Source organism: Microtus pennsylvanicus, chromosome 1, assembly GCF_037038515.1.
Source record: "Microtus pennsylvanicus isolate mMicPen1 chromosome 1, mMicPen1.hap1, whole genome shotgun sequence".
Taxonomy (NCBI): domain Eukaryota; kingdom Metazoa; phylum Chordata; class Mammalia; order Rodentia; family Cricetidae; genus Microtus; species Microtus pennsylvanicus.
The window spans coordinates 124,972,562-125,000,208 of record NC_134579.1 but is presented as its reverse complement, the minus strand read 5'-3'; the positions used below and the strand labels follow the sequence as shown (position 1 = coordinate 125,000,208).

Here is a 27,647-nt window from a genome sequence, read left to right as displayed (position 1 = left end):
CATGGGCTATGCAAAGGGCGCAACAGTAGCCTTGCAAGCACTGGCAGCCGGCCATCAGAAACACGGAGTTAATAAAAACGGATACTCTGTAAGCAGCTGCTTCCTCTGCCTACGGTGATGTCACCGTAAATCCTGCTAACAAATGAAGCAGCGTTACACTGCAGCACTGCACAGAGTGAACTGATTACACACAGAGAGACAAGTACAAGCATGAACATAGCCAGGAAATGGCATTCTGGGTGCACACTGACCATCTGACACACTGCGTACAGAATGGCAGCTACCTTGTTCTCAGGATTTATAACCTCCAAATAAAATTAAAACTGAAGCACAATCACACTTTTAAACCACTATTAAGACTGTGATGATGGGGCCCAACAAGGTGCCAAGCCTGATGACCTGAGTTCAATTTCCAGAACCCAAATGGAACTGACTCCTTCCAGCAAACTATCTTCTGGCCCCTACATGTGCACTTGGTACATTTTTGTCCCCTAAAAAACAAGTAAACAAACAAACACAATACTGTAGATGGAATATCTTGGTAACTGTGACAATGAGCTAAACTTGTAAGGATGAGAAGACATCACTGAGAAAGACTGAGAGGCACAGAGTTCTCATTCACTCAAGACACATATTCATTTGTCATCCAGTGAACAGCTGAGGAAGTGTGACTGCTCTGTGGGTCTGCTAGACACTCCAGGATGCCACAGCGTACCTGCCCCTCAGCAGCACGTGTCAATAATAGCACAGCTGGAAAGCTTATAAATTTAATACCAGTTTTTCAGTATCTTTTGTTGACTAAAAAAAGACATTTTAAGGGCCTCTGCAATTTTCCAATGTTCTATATTAAATGATTTCATTTTACTAACTTTGCTTCATCCTGGGTTTCACTACTTTTCTTTTTAAAAATTTATTTCTCGTTTGTGCACAAGTGAGTACACATGCCATGGAGGTCACAGAACAGCACTGTGGATTCTGGGGACTTAACTAAGGGTGCCAGGCTTGCATAGTAAGCACTTTCACCTGCCATTTCATTGACCCAGATAGCAAATATCGCTAATTTTGCTTTAGCTTGTTTCATTGTCTCACTGTGCAGCTGGCTGTCCTGGGGCTTGATGTATACCAGGCATGCATACCACACCACCCAGCATCGCTCCTTTTCTAGTACAGAAACTGCAGCTTTTTGTGTTCTGAGCCTTCAATAAGGTTTTAATTCATTTACTTCCTACTTAGTTGTCTGGTCATATGTCACAGAGTGGCTTCATTGTGCCTCCCCAACCACAACCCCAAGTGGTTGAGATTACCCATAGTAAACTCAATAACTGTCAAAACCAACACACAGGTTTCTAGAGACTCTGCTCCAGGTCCTGCCTCATAAGCTCACGAGACAGTGCTGAAATGGGTCAGGACCCTGGCATCCTCTCCTCAGTACCTGACAGATCCAGTGGCCTGTTCCGAGCCAAGCAACATGAGCCCAAGGGAAAATTCAGCCTTTGAAGTGTGCAGACAGCTGGCACAAGGCAGAGGTGTAAGGGAACAGTTTCCACGTGGCTGGCCTGAGCCAAAGGTGACAACTTTGAGCACATCCCAGCCAGCAACCCCCAGCCTGCAAAAAAGTTGTTGCCAGCTTTGGGTTTGGGGCAAGACTTTAAAATTTCAAGCAAGTGTAAATAAGATTCAGCCTCTGGACAGAGCTCACACTTCTTAACAAAATATTCAATTAGGCAGCAAGTCCTGCCACAGGCATGGGGAGGGTGGAAGAGAATGGGGGAAAATGGAAGCATCAGTAAACATAAAACTCTATATAATAGGCCTTTAAAAAAAGAATGTTTCGCCAGCATGGTAGAGGAAGCTTTTAATCCCATCACTTGGGAGGCAGAAGCAGGTGGATCTCTGAGTTCAAGGCCAGCCTGGTCTACAGAGTGAGTTCTAGGAAAGGATCCAAAGTTACAAAGAGAAACCCTGTCTCGAAAAACTGAAAAAAAAAAAAATTTTTTTTTTTTGAACTGAACTGATTTTGCAAAAGCATTCCTCTTTAAATGTAAACCTCTGGTTACAATGGTATGGCCACCGATTCCAAGAGAAAACATCTGCCTCACACTTCCATCTTAGGCAGTATGTGCTACATGTGCTAAGGTCACACTGTGAGATCAAACACTAAATGCTACAACATACAGCAAATTTCCCACGGACATTATTATACAGGGATGCTACTCTGCGGAGAGATGGACCTGGAGCATTTTCACCCTCATGGACCCTAAGGCTTGTAATGTGTCCTCTGTGATTTATACAAGATCATGCACAAAAGAGCAATTCCTTACACTGTGTGCTCAACAGTCAGTCAATCAGACACAATGAAACTGCTGCTAGAAAGGACCAATGAGCAGTCGTCACCCACCGGCCCCTTCCGGCACAGAAACATGTAGCATTTGTTAACCTGTTCCTAAGTAACACATACCTTTGCAAAGGTAGTAACTACTCCAATGGCAAAGTGGCAGTGGCACATGGGACATCAGTCTCAAATATTCCCTTGAGACACTCAAGGCAGCTGCACACTTCCTCCTAGCGTCTATCCTGAAACTTACTACATAACCCCAACCTCTGCTTCCTGTTCGTCTCCTATCAAGTTGGGCAGATGCCTCACTTTCGTGTCCTTTCCAACTTCCTAGCTAGGCCTCTGTTCCAAACTGGGTCTGGCCAGGCAAATGTGAGGGTCCAGTGAGCCGCACTCCAGACTAGAGAAGGGAAGCCACCTCGGGAAGAGCAGCTCAGTCTTTCCAATGTTTGCTTTTTATTTAAGGAAAAAATGAGGACAAACCCATTTGATGTGCCCATATTTCAGTAACAATTCCTTTCCAGCTTTGGGTCAATAGACTGAGAACTGGTGAACTTCAGCAGGGAGAATGGAATCAAACCCGTGCTTGGAAGTAAAGGAAAGTTTCAGTAAAGCATAAGGGCTCCATTCACAGGAGCAGGGTTCAAAGGAGTCAGGAAAGGGCATCTGCTGAAGCTGCTGCCTTCTCCAGCTTCATTTTTCTAAGAGAGAATTATTTACGGAGTACATATTCTGCTAGGATCTGTGCGCTCAGCTGCTCCACAGGGACTAGCTGCACACCATGGGGGACTTGCTGATGAAACACAAGGAGAAGTTTTGTTTTAAGAGAACAGAAACACCAGCCTTCAGGTATGTGGGCGTGTTCTGGAGTCAAACAGACTGAGTTACGCTGTGAGGTAAAATAAGCCAGCAGCAAAGGCTGCCAGGGGAGGTGTGGTCTGAGGGAAAACAGACTGTGCCTATGGCACACAGGTAACCTTTGCATAACAGGCTGCCTCAAGAGCTGGACTCAACAACTTTCTTTTTTGTGAGGCGGGGCCTCTTATATAGTGTCCAGGCTGGCTTGGAATTCAGAGATCTGCCTTACTCTACTTCCCAAGTGCTAGGATTAAAGGTGTATGCCACCATGCCCATGTTTCAAAATAATTTTTAAATTTATTACTGTGTGTGTGTGTATGGTGGAGGTCACGTACATGCTACATCACTCATGTGGCAGTCAGAGGGCAAGTCTGTGGAGAAGCTTCTCTCTTTTCACTTTAAAGATATTCTAGGATTAAACTTAGACAGCAATTACCTTTGTCTGCTGAGGCATCTTGCTGCCCAAGTACTGGATTTAATATAGATCAGACCTAAAGTAAAGCCCATTGAGAACTTGAGAGATATTACTATAAAACTATGAATATTTCATCAGAAGGCAAAAAAGAGTGAAAAAGTTAACATGTTCTTATTCAAATAAGCCACACTGGGATGTAGTTCAGTGGTAGAATAATGGACAGACACACAGTCCTAAATGCAATCCTTATAGCAACAGAACAATAAAAGCCCCAAACTGAACCTGTTTGGGGCTCCCACCAGCCCACAGGAGTTCTTTCCTATGCTTCATAACAATCAGTATCCTCTCTGCTTTCAAAAAATACAAAACAGCAACCTGAAAAATGGATTTCCTTTGTGGAGGATAGGGATTTAGTTTATTGAGACAGGGTATCACTATGTAACCTTAGCTGGCTGGAACTCAGTATTTAGACTAGGCTGGCCTCAAACTCAGAGATCTGCCTGCCTCTGTCTCAGTGCTGGGATTAAAGGTGTGTGCCAATCCTAACCGCAATGGCCAACCCAGTATTTCTTAAATGACTTGAGAAAAAATTTACAAAGTAAAAACCCAATACTTCTGATCATCATACTTTCATGTGACACCTCTGAGCTGAGATCAGACAAAAATCAAGAACCATAATCGGGCAGAATATAGTCAAAACCATGATTGGGTAGAATATAGTCAAACCAGCTTTTCAGCTTAAAAGAACAGGAGTATAGATCTAAGTGCACTATAGAGGGTGTCCCACCATTAAAGAGGAAGTGGTTGTCTAATCTGTCCTAGTGAGCAAATGGAGCTGCAGCACAGTTTGCGTCTTGTGAACCAGGTAGAGGAGTGGAGTGCAGACTCAACTCAGTGGCAGGTGTCACTTCTGCAGGACTCAGTTCTGCCAGATGAAACCCACTTACCACCAGCAAACACGCACCCCAGCTCAGTCTTCCCTGAACTCTACAGGTCTCTCTACCCAAGCAGCAAGGATCTTCAACTTGCCAAGAACAGTTTGCTGCATGTGTAGAGGACATTGCAAAAATGTGTTCATTCCACACCGAGGACTTAGTCTGGGAGCAGCGACTGGTGTGCTCAGTGAGGACCTTACGATATCCAGGAACCCAGCAAAGAGTTAAACATTCCCTGCCTGGACTAGGTGGCTTCTCACCACACACTTTCAGATCCCATCATTCTCCAAGCAGCTGTGCAGCCAATCAAAGCAAAGGGAGGAAATTATCCTGGCCAGCTGTCAGCCCCAGAGCACTGATGGCCATATATGGTAAAAACCACTGTCAGAGACAGTCAGGCCTGCAGGCCGGCTGCTGGGGACACATCCGTGAACTGCAGCGGCAGAAGCTGGATGAGGTGAGGAGATGTACAAAGGACAGGCTGCCTGCTCATCTGGGGGTGGGGGTGGGGTGGAAACCATCATCTGCTGGGCATACTCTCAGTGAGTCACAGCCATTTGCAGTCATCAAAAATAGCCCCAGGGCACACTGTGAGGTTCCTTCTGCCAGCACTTTGTGCCTCGTTGTTAACTGGGGGGGGGGGGGGGGGGGGGGAGCAGAGCTTTCCCTCCTTGCTCCCTCCAATAAGTCTGGAAAACACAGGCATTAGGAGGAAATGAAAGGGTCCTTCTGTGGCACTTCATGTGGTAATGAGGCCATGCAGCACTCATGTGGCTGGCAGCTCAGGACATAATTTAGAAGTCATTGTTCTGCACCTGGTGCCCTCCCACTGCATCCCTAGCCCATCCCCCAGCCTTTCAGGGCCCACACACTTCAGAGTGTGTGGAGGCATCAGACAGACTATTTCAGTAGACAGTGGACAGGCAGCTCACAACACACCAAGAAATGGCACGTAATAAGACCCTCTTCCATTAACACCAAAAGCTATGAAGTGCCAAACAGCCACCTCTATACAGTGGACAATCAGCATCACTCTTCGTGGAAAGGAAAATCGCCTGTCAGCATGTTCAGCTGACACAGCAATGCAGCCAATGCAAATCTGGCAGGTGCTGGCACAGTGGGTCACACAGAAGCGCACCATGGGAGCCTGAGCTCCTTTTGAATCGCCTGTGAAAGGAGGAACTTATCAGCTCAGTGCCTTGCACTTAAAGGAAATCCTCAGGACAGAGCTGTTGGGATCTCATTACTATCACAACGTATGGCACACATGGAGACTGAACACCTGACACTATCTGGGCCAATAGCAGGAAGACCAAGCTGTTGTCTGGTTAAGCTTTCCATCAGGGAGAGAATGCAAAAAGGTTCAACTAGACTACAAGTCCCTAAGATCCCTGGTCCTTCACATATAATAGGAAAGAAAAAAACAACAACAAAATGGAAGATTTGGACATGGAAGTTCAAAATAAGAAAAGGCCTGCGGTCTGAGGCAGTCGCTCCTGTACCAGGTTCAAATTCCGCAGGAAAGAGCAGCCAAACAAAGGGCAAAGCTCACAGCTCATGAAGAACATCCTTCAAACACAGCTGGATGGAAATATGGCATCCCACTCAAGCCCCTGCCTCCTCCTGAGGTTAAGGGAAGACATCTGGTTGGTGCAGCGTTACAGGACCTGAGCGTTTGTTGGGTTCTTCACATGCTCTCAAGGAAAATGACAATTCTGCACAATTCATATTAGAAGAAAAAAAGCCCAACAAATGTGTGATTTTCTACCATAAAGCTACTTTCAACAACTTCTGACTTACAGTGTTGGTTCATGTGACACACAAATGATCAGATCCATTTCCTCTAGCATGCCATTCTCCCATGCCAAGAAAATCAACCTACACCACTGCCTTCCTGGGGCAGAACACATCCCCATACTTCTCAGATTGTACACTGATGGGGCTTTGCAAACAATCTTCCTCATCTTCTAGCCTTAGGTGGGATTCATCACCCAGGGCTGGAGCACTTGATGCAGTCACAAAGCTCAGCACTGGGTTATTAAAAACAGTTACCTAGAGCTGGGCGGTGGTGGTGCACGCCTTTAATCCCAGCACCCAGGAGGTGGAGGCAGAGGCAGGCAGATCTCTGTGAGTTCGAGGCCAACCTGGTCTACAAGAGCTAGTTCAAGGACAGCTTGGACTGTTACACAAAGAAACCCTGTCTTGAAAAACAAAACAAAAACAATCAAAAACCAATTACCTAGACAAAACCTCCTGCCCACAGGTGGAGTTGTCATCCTCGAATGGCAGCAGGCACAGTGCAGCAGTAGCTGTGTGGTGTGGAAGTGACAGCACTCCCATCTTCCATGCTCTGAGCTTGTGTGGGATGTGAAGCCTACTATGGGCATACTACCAGCAGACAAAGAAAAGTACCAACCAATTGGTTCCTCCTACCATGAGAAACTTGTTCAACTCAGAAGTCATCTTCTCAGACAATGAGATGAGCCTGTTGGACAAGAACCATGACTTTGGATAAAATTACACCCGCACATACATTCATTTTCAACATTGCTCAGATCAATCACCACTGTCTTGTGGAAACCAGAAGTATGAGTCAGACCCAAGTTTTGTGATTCCTGGAGAGTGCCATTCAAGACTGACGCCGTACAATACAGCCAGTGGGGAATGTCTACAGAGGCCTTAGTGTTGCGCCCGATGAAGAAGTGACTGGCACCCTAAGAGACACCACAGACCCTTGAAGCAAATGAATGACTTCTATGAGAAGAGTTCTCGGGGCACCACAAAGCAGTTCAGGGATATCTTTCTGCTTGAGATGACCCTGCTGTTCTCTGTCCTGAAGAGCACACTAATGATATGCACCTGTATAAAAATGTTGATGATTCAATTAGGAGTCCACATCAAAGGAATAACATACAGAGGGATCGAAGCAGATAATGAAAAGTCCATTCACTCTGCTAAGCAGACTCAAGATGCTCCTTGCCACCAGCCCCAGAAGCTTCGTGGACAAAGGATAGGCACATTACTGGAGAGATCTGTGCGACCTGGTTCAGAGGCCACAGTTCAGACAAGAAGTTAAGCTCCTTAAGGTATGTGGGGCCCTTCTGAAAGGTGAGTAAGAATGGCTCTGACTGGGATGAACCCTAGATACAGAGAGGCCAGATGTACAGCAGAACAATCAGCAGAAATTTTTGAAGTTCACTGGATTGAAAAGAGCTCAAGTGCTATATTTTGATGACAACATACACAATAAACTGGCAGACATGATGCTAACGTGCAGCTGACTGACTGTGCACTGAGTGTGGTCCAAAATCAAAGCCACGAATATGAAGGAGTCCATTCAAACATGGTGTGGCTACACACCTGACCACAGACTGGGCTGCTGGAACAAGTGTAGGCTCACAGAAGCAATGAGTTGCAGTTGGTTTCGTAGGCATGAAAAAGGGAGAGGAAGAGGATAAAAGTAAAGACCAAACTTGTTTTCTTCAATGCTGAGTTCAGTTTTAAACGGACCAGACCTCAACCTTTCCCAAGGGGGAGGTCACAACTCATAGATCGATTATATAGTGTTTCTGAGCCATCTCCTAAACTGTGACACCCACCATATGTTCTACCTCAGGATTCCTCTGCAGCACGGTCATGCTGAATGGTCACAGTCCCTCTACCTTCAGAGAACCCCTGTTTCAGAGAGACCCAGGGCCAGTACACTGTATGGCAAGAGTGAGGCATATCACCAAAGAGACCAGTGGGACCTGCTCAATGTGGTTAGGAAAAAGTCATTGCAGGTCAACAACTTGACAGGGTCGGCTTTCAATGAGACTATCGATTTCTAAAAAGCATAAATCAATATGCCTTTTGGTATTTATTTTCTACCTTGTGGAGATACCCAGGTTGAGACAGGTGCTAGCCACCTAAGATGTGGCCTTCCTGCACACAGGGCCCAAGGGCAGGTTTCATGTTGAGACTCTGATGCAGCCCTTTGGGACTGATGAGTCTACTTGATGTCATCTGTGTTCATCAGGTAAAGGGAGAGACTGTTCTCAACAATTTGTGAGAAATTTCCTGATTGTTTACAGGCAAAATGATGGCAAAGGCAGGGATACAGTGACATGCAAAGATAGCCACTGGCAGAAGGCAGATGATCTAGGGAGCAATTCATCAGCACCAGCCTGCAGCGAGGAGCAGAGGGGAGTCCAATCTGCAGCCAGTTCCCAAGCCTTCTGGCCCTTAGGCTTTCACAGATGTCCCACACTGCTTCAAAAGAATGCAGTCTCCTGGAAGCACTTTCTTGATCCCTCAGTATATGCTTGCTGTGCCCCGACAATGTAACAGGTGGTTCTCTGTTCTATAGAGATGGGACACTATACAGTAAGGCAAGAACAGAAGTGAAACCTCAGGGCTCAGCCCATGAGTGGGAAAGGCAGCCAAGACTTGAGAGAGATTCACTGAGAAACAGGTGAAGGGCAGATCTTCTTCCCTTCCCCTCTGGAGGAAGAAGAATCCTTTTTAATGTCTGTATCTACAGCTTCTGTCAACATATCTGAGGGCCACAGGAATGGCTGGAGTTAGGAGTCACCATCTTGTTTAATGGCATTTTCATTGCAGATGATGGCTATGTGCCTATGGACAGAATAGCAGTGGTTCATATTACAGGACTCACTGTGAGTCTTTGCTCTGACCTAGCATATATTCTTTCGGTTGTGTTTTGGTTTTTCAGATAGGATCTCACCATGGAATTCAGGCTGTCCTCAGATCCTCCTGCCTCAGTTTGGAGTCCCAAATGACAAGGTGGTAGGGCGGGTTTGGTGAGTATTAAATCTGGATTATGGCAAGATCATGAAGGAGGCGTGCATCTAACTGCAAAGTATAGTGTGTAAATGCCTTACAGCTGGATCTTATAAAGGCATTGTCTCAGCTAAGGTTCCCTCCTTTCAAATAACTCTAGCTTATGTTACACTGACATAAAACTAGCTAGCACAACTCTTACTGCTCACATATGGAGTGTAAACAACCATTATATGTCAAAGACTATAGTCTGATAATACCTATATTACAGTTGCTGCCTGCCTATCAAGTTACCCCAAAACACAATTGCCTAAATATGAACATTTATTTATCACCTCACAGCTTCTACTATCAGGAATTCAAAACTGGTTATGTAGTGTTTTGTGTCAAAGTCTCATAGGACAACAAAGGACAGGGTCTGTCCTGAATAAGCTAATGAGCTACGGCACTGTTGGAGGGTCCACGGCACTGTTGGAGGGTCCACGGGCCTCTCCGCAGAGTTGTTTGAATGTCCTCACAACATGGCAGCTCCAAAGAGGCTATTAGGCTTTATGACCTACTCTCAGAAGCCATGCTCCAACACTTCCACCACATCCAGAGACCCACACAATGGCACAAATACCAGAGGTCAGAGTCACCAGACACCATCTTGGAGATTGATCCCACAACACTGTTTGGACAGACTTTGAGAGGCTGGACAGTCACTTGGTTTACACTCTCCACCCAAGTGAATCAAGAAAGTATGATCAAATGATGGCCCTGTCTATAGTGGGTAAGAAAGTAATCATAATACAGTGTGACGGTGCAGCCTGTGGTACAGCACAGCACTGCAAGCAACCAAGAGAACCCAAAGTGTGCTTTTCTCTGCTCAGCAAGTCATGACTGATTTTGACCTGAGTACTGAACAGTAAGAAGCGACCAATTATCAGACACTTGGAATACTGACTGGAATCAAATTTTCTTCTCCCAAACATGACAGAAACTCTAGAGTAGTCCTCGTCAAACCTAGTCCTATCTGAGACTTGGGTCTTAACATCATAAGGCAGTTGTTGCAAAAAGTGAATTGGGTTCTCTAGTGCGTCTAGCAAGAGCTATGCACCATTCCTGCAAGAACCGAGACAATGACCAGTGATTGTTTTCTGTACATTCTGAGAGCATTTGCTGATTTTTTTTCACCAACTGATAGTTGAGACAGACTACAAAATGAGTTAAGACTGGAGTTCACAGCCACAAAGCAAAATCCCTACAGTCTTACATATTCGTTCCCAAGGTAGCGGGAGAAACTAACTGTGCAGGAGCCAGTGAGGTTGCTCAGTAGATACAGGCTCTTACAGCCAGGCCTGACAACTGGAGACCAATGCCCAGGACCTACATGGTGGAAGGACAACTTCCACAAGTTGTCCTCTGACCATCATAAGAGCAATCACTATGAACATCATACACACACACACGCACGCACACACACCTATCTAAATAAATAAATAAAGGTACTGCCCAGCAACACTGAAGGGACAAAGAGATGACAGTGGCACAAAGGTTAAAGAGTCCCAGTCAGCCTATCAAGGCCTATACCTCTCCAGACAGTCATTGCACCAAGGAAATCAGTAGTCACTCCAAGACACAAAGATCCTTTACAACAGAATAGTCAAGTGGGAGGGAGAGGCACCAGGGGGACAGGAGCCTGCAGTGTGGATCCTCCATCCTAGCTGGAGAGCAAGTGCACACAGCTTGAAGAGCACCCTCCACCCTTACTTGTTAAGGCAGGACTGACATGTTCTCTGAGGTCCAAAGTTCATGTGTATGCCTAACAGGAACTGCTGCTTGTTGTGCTTGCTTGAGTCTCCATGATTCATAGCTGGGAGGGGATGTTTGCTTCAGCTACACATCATGAGTATGGCTACTCTACAGAAGAAAGATTGTTCATGCTAGCCTGGCAGACTGTCAGGGGACTGAAAACCTGCATGTTGGAGACAGGGCAGCTTGGATACTTGTAACAAGGGAAAAACTATTCCTCATGCTAACCAAAACCGCAAAGCCTTTATGCATTTCGCAAGACTGCCATGTCTTATTCATTCTCGGAAGGACTGAAGAACAAGAACACACCAAACCATACCTATACAAGTCAGGGTAGAGTGGCATGCCATGGCGTGAGCAACATTACAGACGAGACAGTGCTCACGTGGGCTAAGCCAACCCACTACACTTTAGCTGAGAACGTTCCTTATTCCTCAGCAGGAGCTTCTAACAATCACTTTCTCTAATAAAATCATCCACATAAAAAACTCATAAATCGCATGCTTAAAACATGATCCAACATGCTGACTGCTCATGTGTATGCCAGTTCTTGTGTATGTGCATACACACACATACACACACACACACACTTACTTCAGTATATTATTAACATTTTGAATCTTAAGTCCTAGAAGACAGAGACTGTCTAACTCATTTATATTCTCTGAGGATCTAATCAACAAGACTCTCAGATTACAATAATGTGATTTACTGTGGGCAGATATTAGCTTTTAAATGTGAGACTCTCTGAAAGGTCATGAGCCCTTTGATCAGTATGTGCACACTCAATATTGCTGCGTGAACAGAGTCCCAAAGAATCATCAGAAGCCTCTGAGAGGGACTAAGAGCATAACTAGGGACTGGAAAGATGGCTCAATGGATAAAAGATCAATGGTAATGGCTGCTCTTTCCAGAGGACCCATGTTCAATTCCCAGCATGCACAGAGAGGCTCACTCCAGTTCCAGGGGATCCAACGACCTCTTCTGGCCTCTGCAGGCATTGCACAAACATGCAGACAGGCAAAACACTCATACACATAAAAATAAATAGTTTTTTAAAAATAAAATCAAAGTCACATCTTGCTCTCCTTTCTTTCAGAGTAACTTTAGGCAGTTAGTTGCAGGCAGAGCAAGCTGGTGCTCACCAAGAGCTCAAGTCCTTGCTATCTTTTCTTTGTCTTCTCTCTCTTTGGGTAGGACAGGGTGCTGAGACAGGATCTTACTATGTAGCACTGGCTGGCCTGGAACTAACTATGTAGGTTGCCTCCCCAGTGTTGGAAATAAAGGTGTATACCATCACACAGGGCCAGTAGCAGCAATCTGATACTTTCTGGTGCAGATCAGAAAACTGACCACAGTGTTTGGGGTGCAGGGTAGTAGGGTGCAGCTTGGTGACAGAGATCTTAACTAGCAGGAGTCAGGCCTGAGGTTTAATGATGGGGATGACCACAACAAAAAGTAGATTCAAATCTTTCTAAAGGGCAAAAATGCTGGCAGTGCAGGCACTGAGTTTACAAACAGCAAACCAACGCATCACATGTGATGGTCAAAAACAATGAAATATCAGCAACAATGTAAAGTCCACAATCCATACGCAAATACCTAGGGTTATATATAAATTACAGGGTAGGTATTTCCTGCCAACATAGAGGACATGGATGGTCCTATTTTCTACAGCTATTGATGCCCAGCAGCTAGGCAACATCTTAGGAAGAACAAAAACACCAGTGCCAGCTGACACCCAGCCTCATGGCCAGGCCTTGCTATCACAGCACAGGACTGTGCAGGGGCACCTCTTGAGGGCCCCCAGGACTGACCACCACCCTTTCTAGCTGGGCAGGGACCTGGCAACTGTTCTTTGAAAGAAGGGGGAACAATGGAACACCAACATTTGCTTTCTGGATTCTGAATACTGAACCCACACAGAAACTGCCTCAGAGCTGATGGCCATAGGAGAGGAAACACACTGAGAGCATACAGAATTACCAGGGGGAGATAAATATACAAACACACACACACACACACACAAAACACACACACACATTCTTTAAGTTAGAGAAAGAGAAATAGAAGGACACAATGACAGATCCATGTCCCACTACAAGGTGACCCAGCCAGGACTCGATTTCACAGCTTTTCAGTTCCCAGACCTTATTTTTTCCTCAAAGCCCCTCTGACACAAAGAGTTAACTGTGCGCATTAATGTCTGAAAAGCAGAGCGGCTGTAAGCTTGCTGAGGAGAGAAGTCAAGAACGTCAAGCACTGGTCTACCTTCCAATGCTGTCACTAAGTTCACATCATTGTTAATCCAGCTATGGAAGGAACCTAGACGACTCCTCCAAAGGAGAATATATGTGTATCTGTGTATGCACACATGTATGGTTGCATTCACCTGTGTGTGCACAGCGGAGGTCTCTTCTATTGTTTTCTACCTTATTTTTAGAGATAATGTCTCTCAGTGAGAACTCACTATTCTCGATAGACAAGCAGCCAGTGAGCCCCTGGGCTTCTCCTGCCTCTGCCCCCCTAGTGACAGTGTTATAGACATGCATTTTGGGCCTAGTTTATCACATGATGCTGAAGATCCAAACTCAGGTTCTCATGCTAACACTACCCACTAAGCCATCTCCCAGTCAAAGCATAACAATGTTCAACGGACTCCTCTATTCTCATTCCCGTGAGGATAGTTACAGAACAACACAGGCCATTTAATGTAGGTAAGAACCAAACCAAACAGATCTTCTGGAAATGCTGTGAATTTCAAAGTCTCCCATGGTTTGCAAAAGCGAAGATGGACTCACTGCGCCTTTTGCGGATGTGGAATCTGAAGGAACTGTCTGAGCTCAGTGGAAGATTAGCCATTCACAGTTTATTTTGGGTTCCATAATTGGCTTGTTCCAGTTCTTTGAAGAAAAGAATGTCTTGAATTTGTCCCGCAGTTTATAAAAAGAAAAATACTTTAACTCCAAACAGACCATGAGTCCCTGACCTGGCTGACAAGCTGTGGTTGTCCTCTCAGATGGCCGCCCTGAGCCATAGTAATAAAAAGAACACACGGCTCAGAGGTTAAGAGCACTTGCTGCTCTTCCAAGAGGACCTGAGCTCTCCTCTCTTACCCATACCAGGTGGCTCACAACTATCTCTAGCCTCAGCTCCAGGGGATCCAATGCCTCTGGCTTACATGTGCACATGTGCCCTCAGGTGCATGCATATGCTTACATGCACACAGACACTTAACATAGGTAAGGACCATACCAAATAGATCTGCTGGAAGTGCTGTGAGGTTCAAAGTCTCATGTGCAAAAGCAAAGATGGACCCACTGAGCCTTTTGTGGATGTGGAATATTCCTTTACACTGTATGAAGATGTTACTGTGATTAGTTTAGCAAAATGTTAAATGGCCAAAGGATTTTCAGGACAGAGAGAATACTGGGTAGAAGAAAGGGGAGAAGTCAGACACAGAATGAGTTGGACACACAAAATGGGAGAGAGGTAAAAGCCATACGGTACAAAGTAGATTAATAAAAATATAGGTTAATTTAAGTTCTTTTTTTTAATTAATTAATTTATTTATTAAAGATTTCTGCCTCTTCCCCGCCACTGCCTCCCATTTCCCTCCCCCTCCCCCGATCAAGTCCCCCTCCCTCATCAGCTCAAAGAGCAATCAGGGTTCCCTGTCCTGTGGGAAGCCCAAGGACCACCCACCTCCGTCCAGGTCTAGTAAGGTGAGCATCCAAACTGCCTAGGCTCCCCCAAAGCCAGTACGTGCAGTAGGATCGAAAACCCACTGCGATTGTTCTTGAGTTCTCAGTAGTCCTCATTGTCCGCTATGTTCAGCAAGTCCCGTTTTATCCCATGCTTTTTCTAAGAGTTAGTTAAGAACAAGCCTAAGCTATCAGTCGAGCTTTCATAATTAATAAGAAGTCTTAGCAGGCAGGACAGAAAAATCTGCCTACATCTATATGTAATTAAAAACAAACCCTTGAAAAATAAAGGAACACACTAAACAGATGTATGGGCAAAGCACAACAGACATTCAGTGCAAACCCACTCCAAAATCAGGTTAAGTTACCATGGTATGGCATTAGTCAACAGAAACAAAGGTATCAAAGTAGAAATCTCCAAGGTTCACATTTGCCAATTAGAAGCTGCACGGGAAATGAGTGTTTGCCTTGTTCCCTGAGCACCCATCTCCCTAATTCTTTGGAGAGCTGGTTCAGTTGTGTGATAAATCTAGCCACAGAAGTCAAACACAAATGGAAAACAAACAAGCTAGTCATGAACACCCAAGAGGAACTCCAGGAGAGCCAGAAGTTTCCCCAAGGGGAAACCTCCACCTGATGTGGAACAGTACTCTACTGACAAAAAAGCTGACTTCACCGTGTCTGCTTTTAGAGCCCATGATCCATAGTGAGCTGTGCGCTAGTCCACATGGCTCAGAAGCAGATGTGAGGGTGGGCAAGGTCCCCTGTGGATATGCACAGCAGGGAACTAGCGGTACTCACTGCCTGCATCTTCACATGGCGGTAAGGGCACTAAACCCTTGCCTCCATCCAGAGTTCGGGACTCACCAAATCCCTTTTCCTCCTACTGCTAAGGAGAAGAGGTGCACAAAAGCTCCACCTCATGCCCATCTGGGACAGAGCTCAATGGACAGAGCCACTCAGTCAGGGCCTTTCAGTCTACACCGTGTTAAACAGCTTAGATCCTATGCTGTGACTTATTACCAGAGCTGGGATAATCTTGAATCCTGTGTGTCTGTGTGAACCCCTCCAACACCCCTGCCCTGGCAACAGGGATGGAACCAGGGTCATGTGTACACTAAACAATGAGATACAACAATCTACCATTGAGCTATAACCCATTTCTCGGAACATTTTCTTGAGTTCACATTCCACTTACAACTCAAAATCCAAAAGGCCAGGGGCTGAAGAGTTGGCTCAGTGGGTCAGAGTACTTGCTAGCCCTTGCAGAGGACCTGGGTTCAGTTCCCAGCACCCACATAAGGCGACTTAGAAACCAACTGCTTGTACCTCCAGCTCCAGAATGGGGCATCACTCACCTTGTGCAGAGGAAGCACCAGGAACGCTCCTCCCCCACTCGCTTCTATGATGATGGCAACAAATCTGGGGTTGACAGCACAAAAGGAACTGTCCCAGGTCACTCGGGAGACTCGGATGTCATCGTAGCACTGGTCGTTTTTCACTGCCTGTCCAAAGACATGCCGGAACTTGCTCTGCCGCACAACTCGTCGCATCGTGTCTGCAAAAAGAAGAGAGGATACATGAGTATGTATCATGGGCCACAATTGGCAACAGTAGCTGGCAAAACAGAACACCTTGGCATTCAGTCTAATGTCCTAAAAAGTAGTCAGACTGCAAACTCCAGTTCCCTCTACAGCATACACGGAGAGCAACAGAGCACAGAAGACCACGTCAGGACACGGAGAGCAAGAGAGCACTGCAGACCGTGTCAGGACACAGAGAGCAACAGAGCACAGAAGACCATGTCAGGACACGGAGAGCAAGAGAGCACTGCAGACCGTGTCAGGACACGGAGAGCACTGCAGACCGTGTCAGGACACGGAGGGCAAGAGAGCACTGCAGACCGTGTCAGGACACGGAGGGCACTGCAGACCGTGTCAGGACACAGAGAGCACTGCAGACCGTGTCAGGACACGGAGAGCAACAGAGCACAGAAGACCACGTCAGGACACGGAGAGCAAGAGAGCACTGCAGACCGTGTCAGGACACAGAGAGCAACAGAGCACAGAAGACCATGTCAGGACACGGAGAGCAAGAGAGCACTGCAGACCGTGTCAGGACACGGAGGGCAAGAGAGCACTGCAGACCGTGTCAGGACACGGAGGGCAAGAGAGCACTGCAGACCGTGTCAGGACACGGAGGGCACTGCAGACCGTGTCAGGACACGGAGGGCAAGAGAGCACTGCAGACCGTGTCAGGACACGGAGGGCACTGCAGACCGTGTCAGGACACGGAGAGCAAGAGAGCACTGCAGACCGTGTCAGGACACAGAGGGCAAGAGAGCACTGCAGACCGTGTCAGGACACGGAGAGCAAGAGAGCACTGCAGACCGTGTCAGGACACGGAGGGCACTGCAGACCGTGTCAGGACACGGAGAGCAAGAGAGCACTGCAGACCGTGTCAGGACACGGAGGGCACTGCAGACCGTGTCAGGACACGGAGGGCACTGCAGACCGTGTCAGGACACGGAGGGCACTGCAGACCGTGTCAGGACACGGAGAGCACAGACAGTGATGCAGACCATGTTGGTAAGACTTATAACACCCAGAGCCAGTCTATAGCTTTAACTTATGATCATGAAGGAAAATCCATCTTTCAGGGGTGGGTGGGAAAGCTCATTCCACCCTTCCTATTTTGGAGATGGGAAAATACCAAAGGGAATATACCTGTAGATATGAAGCTAAAGTCCCAAACAAGTTATGATCTGGTGGCTTTCTCCTCAGCCTGCAGGGTCATTTTCCAGTTTTTACACATCTGCCTCTCCCTGACATCAGCATTCCTCTGGCTGAGCGTTGTGCTGGCTCCCCAGAGCGACTCCACATTGCCAACTATGCAGACTCAAGAGACAGAAGCAGTTGCCCTGTCTCCAAGTGCCTGGCTACTATCCTCCTGAAACAGGCTTGCCCTTCAGAGCAACCCAAACCAACTGCTGGCTGCTAAGCATCCCAGTGAAGAATGGGAAATCCGACCTGAGTCAAGAGCCAGGTCTTAGAAAAAGGAGAAGCAATTAAGTGGGAAGTGGTTGATGGGGGCTACCTTACCATGACAGTGACTCTGGCAATCCCACCCTGCATGGAAAGGTTAGGAGCCAGGTACTGTTCTAAAAGTCAGGGCAGTCAAAAACAGCCTGATGACATGATGATGGTGGCAGCTAGACAGAAGAAATGGAACAGGCCACAGTGGAAGAGAAAGGAGACCATGGAGAGAGTCTCATGTCGGATCACTCAACATCTGGCAGAGTAAGCTAGGCATGGGGAATGTGGGTGACAGTTAGCTGGGGTCCTTGGCTCCTCATGGGTCATTTTAGACAAATCCCACTGGGTTGCCAGATGGACCTGAACACGGAAAGCTTTGTGCTTCAGGCCAAGGCCCCATCCACTCAGGTTTTCTAGCTGGCACTTGATGTAATTTTCCCGTCTGCTTCTGTATGGCATTCTGCTCAACAGACAAATGGAACGTGGATAAAGCTAAGTGGAACTGGCATGTGGCCAAACCCTGACAAATCTGTTGAAAACCAGATCACTGTGAACAGAAGAGGCCAGCACCTGTCCATTTGTGCCAAGTGGGACATGTGGTGGGCAATTCTATTTCTTGTCCTCTAACAGCCTCTTGTGTAGCCCTGAAACCACGCTCAGATGCAGAAGAAGAGTTTGTTTATGCCAGAACCTCCTGTCTTCACAAGGCTTGTGTAGACTGTCCCCTTTTCCTCTTTGCAATGCTGGGGTGTGTGGCTAGGCAGAGGCAAAAGTTCGGTGGCAGATCGCTGAGCCCCGTGTTCTGGAGCCCAGCTGCTGTCTGACCTTCCCTGCTGACTATTGAGATGTACACACTTTGAATGCTTGGTAGAGATGCTAAGGACTAACACTCAGCCAACAGCCTTCAAATGAAATCGTGTGAGTTCCTCAGGCATGAGTCAGACATAGCTTCCACTGTGGCAAAAACGAGAGGCACACACCTCCATACTGGTTGCTCTCAGAAGCCACCGCCCTCACAGCCAACAGTATTACAAGCCACTAAGGCTGGAGTCCCCACCAGCACTCCCCAGAAAGGTCAGTTTAAGGAGTTGAGAGATGGCTCAGCAGTTAGTGTCTCTACTGTTCTCTCAGAGGCCCCACATTTAGTTCCCACACACGTCCAGCTGCCTGTAGCTCTTGCTCCAGTGACTCCAACACCCTCCTCAGCCTCCGTGGATACTCGAACTCATATTCACATACCATAAATAAAAATAAATCTTTAAAAATAGTTAAAACAGAAAAGAAAAAGACTATACTAGATTAGTCAATGTTTTTAAGGATTAAAATATTTTACAAATTCATAAAATTAAAACCAAAAGAAAAAGTCTGTGACTCACACCTTTAGTCCCAGCACTTGGAAGGCTGAGTCAAGTGGATCTCTGAGTTTGAGGTTAACCTTGTCTACAGAGTGAGTACCAAGATAGCCAGAGCTACACAGAGAAAAAAACTCTGTCTAAAATCAAATTTTAAAAGGACACAAAACAAAAACCACTAGAAAAGTAGGCAAAAAAAACCCACAAACAGGTAACACACACATAGACAGAGAGAGAGGGAGAGACAGAAAGAGAAAGACAGAGGGGGGGAGGGAGGGAGAGAGGGAGGGAGGGAGGGAGGGAGGGAGGGAGGGGGAGAGAGAGAGAGAGAGAGAGAGAGAGAGAGAGAGAGAGAGAGAGAGAACTCACCACCATTCCCTCCCCAAGTCCTAGACCTATGACAGCAAAGGAATAAGTGAGTGTGAACACACAGGATTAAGACAGGAACAGAGCCCCCCAGAGAGCAGACCGGACAACAAACTTAGAAAAGCCTAAATCACTGAATGATTGCCGTGGGCACCTCCTACACTCAGCTGAGCATCTTAGGACACTCTCACAAGGACTGTAAATCCCTAGCATAAACAGAAAGGAGAGCTGGGTGTAGTACTGCAAACCTGCATTCCTGCAGGGAAGGCCAGGATCTCAAGGTCATCCTCAGTTCACCAAGGTAAAGGGCCAGCATGGGCCACTCAGCCTTAATAAACCAAACAGTCCCATTCACCTTACATGAAGTCAAGCTAACTTTCATTCTAATTACATGTTTGTAGGTGGAGACTGTTGATTTCTTTCCCAGCCGCCCAGACCCGAAATATCACATAGAAATCATATTAATTACAACACTGTTTGGCCAATAACTCAGGCATATTTCTAGCTAACTATTACCCCTAAAATTGACCCATTTCTATTAATGTGTACATTGCCACAAGGCTGTGGCTTACCGAAAGGTTCCAGGTCCTTCTCCTTCATCCTTCTGACTCTGCCTACTTTCTCTCTATATCTCTGTTAAGATTTTCCGCCTGGTTTTACTCTGCTAAGCCATTTTGGCCAAAACTGCTTTATTCATTAGCCAGTAAAAGCAACACATATACAAAAGGGCATCACAGGTTCTTACAGTTCAATAGAAGAATACAATTTTAGCCGAGAGCACAGTGTGAAGGCGCAGCCAGCTTTCTTGGCCTGAGCTGACTCAACCAAGCAGAATTGGGGCTTGACAGGGAGTTTGAGCCCATTCATGTTCAAGATCAAATCTAATCTGAGCCCAGCTGTCCACCTGTGACACTGCTGCTTCGGCTGCAGAGAAAGTCTCCAGCCCTTCAAACACAACAGAGAACAGCAGTACCAAGAGCAAGCTCCAGAACCTGTGAGCATGCGTGTGAATGGCACAGAGTCTGGCCACAGTTCACCGGGATAAACCACAGACCCTGTGTCAGTGTCCTGCCTGAAAGTAGGGACAGACACATACATAAAGTTGACATGATGGTTACATGAGCACTCCACGATGAGTCATAAGAGATGGCTCTGCTACAGCATCTAGTATCAACACACAAAAACCATCACTCAACAAATGTCACCATCCTAGTAACTGGCCTAAAATAATCTGGACTCAAACTCCAGTTCTGCCACTTGTCAGCAAGTTACTTTACCCTCTGAACCCAATACCCTCATTACAGAATGAAGAGCGCATGTTTGAGAAAGCAAGCTGGAAGCACAGTCCAGTGGCTCCATCAGCAGTCTACAAAGCAGAGTTGATGCCACTTCACAAGCGCCTCCCAAAACTACAAAGCAGGAACACTATAAGCGGCCTGAGTTCTGATGCAAAACAAGATGTCTCACACACACTACAAGTCAACACTTCTCATGAGCATGGGGACAAAACCCTCAGCAAAATGCTAGCAAAGCATGTCCTGCAACACATGACAAGGAAACACACATCAAGACCAAGTGGGATTTACCTCTGGTAAATGCGACAAAAGTTGATTCAACATACGAAAAGTGACTGGTGGGACCTACCACACCAATAGAAGAAAGAGAAAACTCACATGACCACCACAGACGCAAAGCATTTGACAAACCATGATAGAGCACTCAGCAGAGGAGGAATAAAAAGGGACTTCCTCACAATAAAGGGAAGAAGGAATGACCACACCTAACACAATGTCCAGTGTTGTAAGGTTACTCTCTGAAACATAAACGAAACAAACTGCACTCTGGCCACTTCTACTCAGGACTGCACTACAGGAAAAATGAACAAATGCAGCCAGGTGCAAGAACCAGGAGCAACGCCCAACAATCAGCTATGTTTCTATACATTCACAACAGGCAATGCAAAAATTGTTAAGAAACAATTCCAATCACAACAGCATTAAAAGGGGGGCAGTGGTGATGCATGACTTTAATCCCAGTACTTGGGAGGCAGAGGCAGGCGGATCTACAGAGTTCCAGTACAGCCAAGGCTGTTACACAAACAAACAAAACCAAAAAGGAAAAAAAAGGACTATACGTACAAATAAGCCTAAGAGGAGTGAAAGACCTGCACACTCAAACCACACACCACTGCAGAAAGAAATTAAAGAATGGAAAAGCATCCCATGCTTGACCACTATTAAGACAGCAGGATCGGCTGGGTGGTGGTGGCACATGTCTTTAATCCCAGCACTTGGGAGGCAGGCAGAGCTCTGTGAGTTTGAGGTCAGCTTGGCCTACTAGGACAGCCAAGGTGACACAGAGAAACCCTGTCTTGAAAACCCAAAAAACAGCAGGATTCCTGAAGCGAGGTATAGATTCCAGTAAAGTCTTCTAGAAGCTCAGGTAAACACTTCATAGAAGTGGATGAACTGACTCTAAAACTCGCATGGAATCACAGAGGGGCCAAAACAGTTAAATAACCGTGTAACTGTTAAAAAGGACACATTAGGAAAACTCCTTTCCTAATGTCAAAACTCACTACAGGCCCAGGGGGAGTGGCGTACATCTTTACAGCACTTGGGGGACAAAGGCAGGTGAATCTCTGAGTTCGAGGCCAGCCTGGCCTACAGAGTAAGTTCCAGAACAGCCATGGCTACACAGAGAAACCCTGTCTCAAAAAAACAAACAAAAAAGACAAACAAACAAAAAGATGATGATGATCAAAAGTGTCAAGGGCACAGACAAAAGAGCGGAAACTATACAGCTCCCAGAAGCAAACCTTCCTGGCCCTGGGTGGCAAAAGACCTTAAGTGCAACACTACAAGCAACAAAAGAGAACAAACAGAGCCCTTCTCAGCCTGCACAACAGCTCAGGGAGATGGTGGCAAGAACAGCTCAGCTCACACAGCACTTGACATATAAGGAATAGGACCTGAATTTGTCCCCCAAAACTAATGTACAAGAGCCGTGTGTGGTGCACACTTGCAACCCGAGTGCTAGGGATCAATAACCCGAGTGTAGGTCCCAGGGAGACTGTCTCAGAAAAAAAAAAAAGGACAAGGAATGACACCAAGGTTGACCTCTGGACTCCCTGAAAACACACATGCACCTGTACACTCACGTGCATGTGCGCAGGAACACACAAAACAAAACAATTTAAAATACTGGCATACTTAAGTCATTGAGCAAATCAAGGAAATAGTCAACAGATTTCACAACAAATTCCAGTTAGCAGGAGGCAATGAAAATGTCTTTTAATTTCCACAAAATGTAGCTAGATGTGGCGATGCACGTCTTTATTCCCAGCACTTAGAGACACAGGCAGGTGTGGATCTGAGTTTAAGGACAGCCTGGTCTACTTAGTGACTTCTAGGCCACCCAAGGCTATATAAGGAGACCCTGGTCTCAATGCCCCTCCACCCCGCGTGTGCCTCCACCAACATGTACACACGTGCATGCACATGCACTACAAATATAAACCCCTTACAAGATGCAATATACCACCCTACCATAATTCCAATAAGATGGCAGGATTCTTGAATGGGTTTCAAAGAGTAAAAAAACAGAATGCCATTATCAGCTACTCAACGGGCTGAAGGAGAAGAAGCTTGTGTTGAGGCCAATCTGGGCTACATAGCACAGACGTGACAGGGGATGTGTGGAAGAGGAGAAGGAAGAACAACAAAAACCCACCACAGTCAGATGTGATGTCACTCACCTGTAATCTAGCACCTGGAAGGCAGAGGCAAGATTACATTATCCTTGGCTACATATACATAGCAAGTTTGAACTCAGCCTGGGTTACCTAATGTGCCAACTAGCTTTATGTCAACTATAGACATGTAAGAGGAAAGAACCCTAATTGAGAAAATGCCTCCATAAGATCCAGCTGTAGGGCATTTTCTTAATTCATGATTGATGGGGAGGGGTGAGGGCCCAGCCCATTGTGGTGGTGCTGGGTTCTATAAGAAAGTAGACTGAGCAAGCCATGGGAGTAAACCAGTAAGCAGCACCCTTCCATCAGCTCCTGCCTCCATGTTCCTGCCCTGTTTGAGTTCCTGTCCTGACTTCCTTCAATGATGAACAGTGATGTGAAAGTTTAAGCCAAATAAACTCTATCTTCTTGAGTTGCTTTTGATCATGGTGTTTCTATAAAGCAATAGTAACCCTAAGTAGGACACCTGAATAGCCCAGTAGAGAGTAAGCTTGCAGCCTAGGCCTCCACACAATGTCCTCTCTAAGTAGGGCTGGCTTGAATCTCAGAAACAACCATCTGTCTCTCTGCCCTGGTTTCTAGGTTAACAGTGAAGCCAGAAAATAACTGATTATCCAGCAATCCAGGCTTTCGTTTTGTTTCTTAGATAGGAACTCTCTATGTAGCCCAGGCTAGACTCAAACTTGCAATCTTCCTGCTCTGACTAACCATGTGTTGGGATTCTAGGCCTGTGCCACCATCTTCCTAAGGTGTTGGTAGCAGACAGTATACACTACTACTTTTGACTCCAAATAAAGAAAACCTAAACCCTGAAAAGTACTATTCATTATTCTAACACCCAAAGAAACAAAAACATAAACAAAAAACTGCTTCAATTTCCTTGTATTTTGGGTAGGCATGTAACCAAGAATGACCAGCAAGGGCCCCTCATGGCTAAGGGCTGACTAAGCTGTAATGGCTCTTACAATCGCCACTCCCAAGGCTGCTGACAGCATTAAGCCCCGAAGACTGAATGGCAGGCATCACAGGGTCCTGCAGTAACTTCACAGGGAGTACAATAAGTGTATTTGAGAGAAAATACAAGACAGAGCTGTTATACCACAATGGCATAAATAAAGTATACTCAAAACACCCGAGTAAATGTTTCTCTATTTTCTCAGTCTACCTCTACCACAAAGGACAGCCATCTCGACATTTTCCTGTTTATTGGGAAGTTGTCTAAAGACTCGTGCAGGTGTATTTCTATAGTGCGTATGAAAGGAAACACATCCTGCAAGACACACACAGGAAAGACCCTATTAACGAAGCCTTGCTAGCAAGTCTGCAGACACCATTCCAGTACATCAGAGTCCACAGCAGATCGCTCAGATTCCCTCAGCCAGGAGCAACCACAGAAAGGCTCCAAAGAGTCCATGAGGGATAGGTCACACCCTTTCCAGGCATGTTTCAATGGAGACTAGATATGTTATTTTATATTTTATTTTACTTTTTTATTTTTCAAGAAAGGGTTTTTCTGTGTAGCCCTGGCTGTCCTGGAACTTGCTCTATAAACCAGGCTGGCCTCGAACTCAAGAGATCCAGCTGCCTCTGCCTTTAAAGTACTAGGATTATAGGCATGCGCCACCACTCCCCAGCATGAATGTGTTATTTTAAAAAGAACAGCAGGCGGCTAAGAGATGGCTCAGCAGTTAACAGCACTGATTACTGTCCCAGAGGGCCCAGGTTCAAGTCCCAGGACCCACATGATAGCTCACAACTGTCTATGAACTCCAGTCTAGGGAACCCAATGCCACGGCACACAAGTGATGCAAAGACATATATGTAGGCCAAACATATTATTTATTTTTTAAACTAAAAAGATTGGTAGGATAGCAGCTGAGGCAAACCTCTTAAACTCTGAGTTTGCTTTTAAGAAGTAAGAAATGGGAACTCACCAAGACCAGCTGGCCTGGGTCTGGAAAAGCCTGGGATAAAACCGAACTCTGAACATAACGGACAATGAGGACTACTGACAACTCAAGAACAATGGCAATGGGTTTCTGATCCTACTGCACGCACTGGCTTTGTGGGAGCCTAGGCAGTTTGGATGCTCAACTTACTAGACCTGGATGGAGGTGGGGGTTCCTTGGACTTCCCACAGGACAGGGAACCCTGATTGCTTTTCGGGCTGGGGGAGGGGACTTAATTGGGGGAGGGGGAGGGAAATGGGAGGCGGTGGCGGGGAAGAGACAGAAATCTTTAATAAATAAATAAATTTAAAAAAAAAAGAAGTAAGAAATGTAGTAACCTGTCCACCTATGTAGAACACATTCACAAGAGCAAATGAACAAAGCAAGACAGAGGGTTCCTGATTAAAACATGGCATGAGGAGGTGGCTGACCTTTTTCAATTTGTCTTAAAGCCCATCAGTGACATTCTAAGAATCCACAAACCAAACATTTTTACTACAGTCAACATTAACAACTTCACAGGACACATTTAAAGGAAAAAACAGGCCATGTGTAGTAGCTCACACCTTTAATCCATCCTGGTATTCTGGAGGCAGAGACAGGTGGCTTTCTGTGAATTTACGGTCTAACCTGTTCTACAAAGCAAGTTCCAAGACAGTTAGGGCCACACAGTGAGACCTGGTTTTTTTTTTTAAAACAAACAAACAACACTTACCTAATTTAATATGCATTATTTTATGTGTATGAGTATCCTGTCTGCATGTTTGTCTATGTACCACATGCATACTTGGTGCCCAAGGTCAGTTCCACTTGCTGGCTGTGTGACTTTAAATATAGACCTACAATGTACCTACACTTTGTAAGTAGAAATGGAAAAGCCAGAATACAGAAGTGATTATAGATGGACTACAATGAAATGAAGCCAAGAAGGTAGTAGCCACTATCTGTGTTCAACTGTGTGAGAACATGGAATGATCATAAAGGACTAGAAACAGACGCGAACATGCACACACCCATGCACACACATGCACACTGACACATGGGCTGACACACACACTCCATCAGAACTGCAGTCCTTAAAGGCAAGTGTGCTGACATTACTCTACATCTTGATGCTTTTTAGAACCTTCATGTTTTACAGCTTGTCCTCATTTTAGGGGACAAGTTAGATACAACCTCACAAGAAACATGAGCACTCACTGAAAATTCAGAGTAGACGGTGACACCATGCAGATGTCTGCTCCACATCACATCCAACAAGAAATGAACCGTGGGTGATATGAGCATGATGCAACTCTACAGACCAAGAATTCATGCTCACACTTACATCCAGGAACCCTCTGGGAAGCGCCATCAAAGAGTAAATCGGCTAAGGTGGAATATGGAAGAATGACAGATATTAGGAGACAGCCCTAGTTCTCCGATACCAGAAGTACAATTCTTATTACAGAGCTCGCATGCAAAGATGCTTGTTCAGAATCCCTCCCTCTCCTAATCCTCTGCTTATCACCACTGTCTTTATGATAACAACCACCTCCCCCAGCCCAGGGCTCTAAAGGACTGCAGGAGAGGCCTCCATCTGAAGACCTCTCGGCACTCCCTGCCCCAGAGAACATGAGGTGACAGCCCAGAAACCATCCAAGGCTGTGGGCATCTCCCAGAGACCTCAGTCAAGAGCCAAATTAACCCCACGAGTGCTGAGGCTGAGTGAAGAACTTTTGCAGGCTATACTGATGACCTACTTTTTTTTTTTTATCAACAAGGGGGTGGGGACTATGTAGGCTGTCCCAGCTTGTTAAATCTATATTTTACTACTTAGTCAATGGAATTTTTCTTACAATAAAATTTTAATAATTCTTTGGAAATTTTATTGTTTCAAGAAATGAAATTACTGAGTTCTCCAATCAGAATAATAAGATAAAATAAGAAGGAATGTTTATAATGAACCTCTTAAGACTAGTCACAGAGTCAGGCAGTGGTGGTGCACATCTTTAATCCCAGCACTCAGGAGGCAGAGGCAGGCGGATCTCTGAGTTTGAGACCAGCCTGGTCTACAAGAGCTAGTTCCAGGATAGGCTCCAAAGCTACAGAGAAACCCTGTCTTGCAAAACAAAATACAAAAACAAAAACAAACAAAAAAAGACTAGTCACAGATAAAACTAGCAGTGTCACAAAACAAAACCAGTCCAGGCATAACCCTAGCCCAGGGGTGCTGAGGTGGGAAGGCCAGGGTGGCTGGCTGGCCTGGCAATGTAGCCAGACACTATCTCAGCTTTTCAAAGACAGCTTCAGCTGAGGACTTCTGGTCATCTTTTGATACCCTATGCCAGCAGGGGTACAGGAATACACACACACTCCTGATGATGTG

The 27,647-nt window shown here is 45.9% G+C and overlaps 1 protein-coding gene across 2 annotated transcripts in view; it reads right to left on the bottom strand.

The window, feature by feature from the left end:
- Coro1c (coronin 1C) overlaps window positions 1-27,647 on the bottom strand; it is a 74,868-nt gene that overhangs the window by 30,813 nt on the left and 16,408 nt on the right. For both annotated transcript variants that reach the window (XM_075983112.1, XM_075983121.1), the window contains exon 2: window positions 16,182-16,381. In XM_075983112.1, coding sequence (XP_075839227.1) covers window positions 16,182-16,376 — 195 coding nt within the window. In that variant the 5' untranslated portion in view covers window positions 16,377-16,381. The remainder of the gene's footprint in view (window positions 1-16,181; window positions 16,382-27,647) is intronic.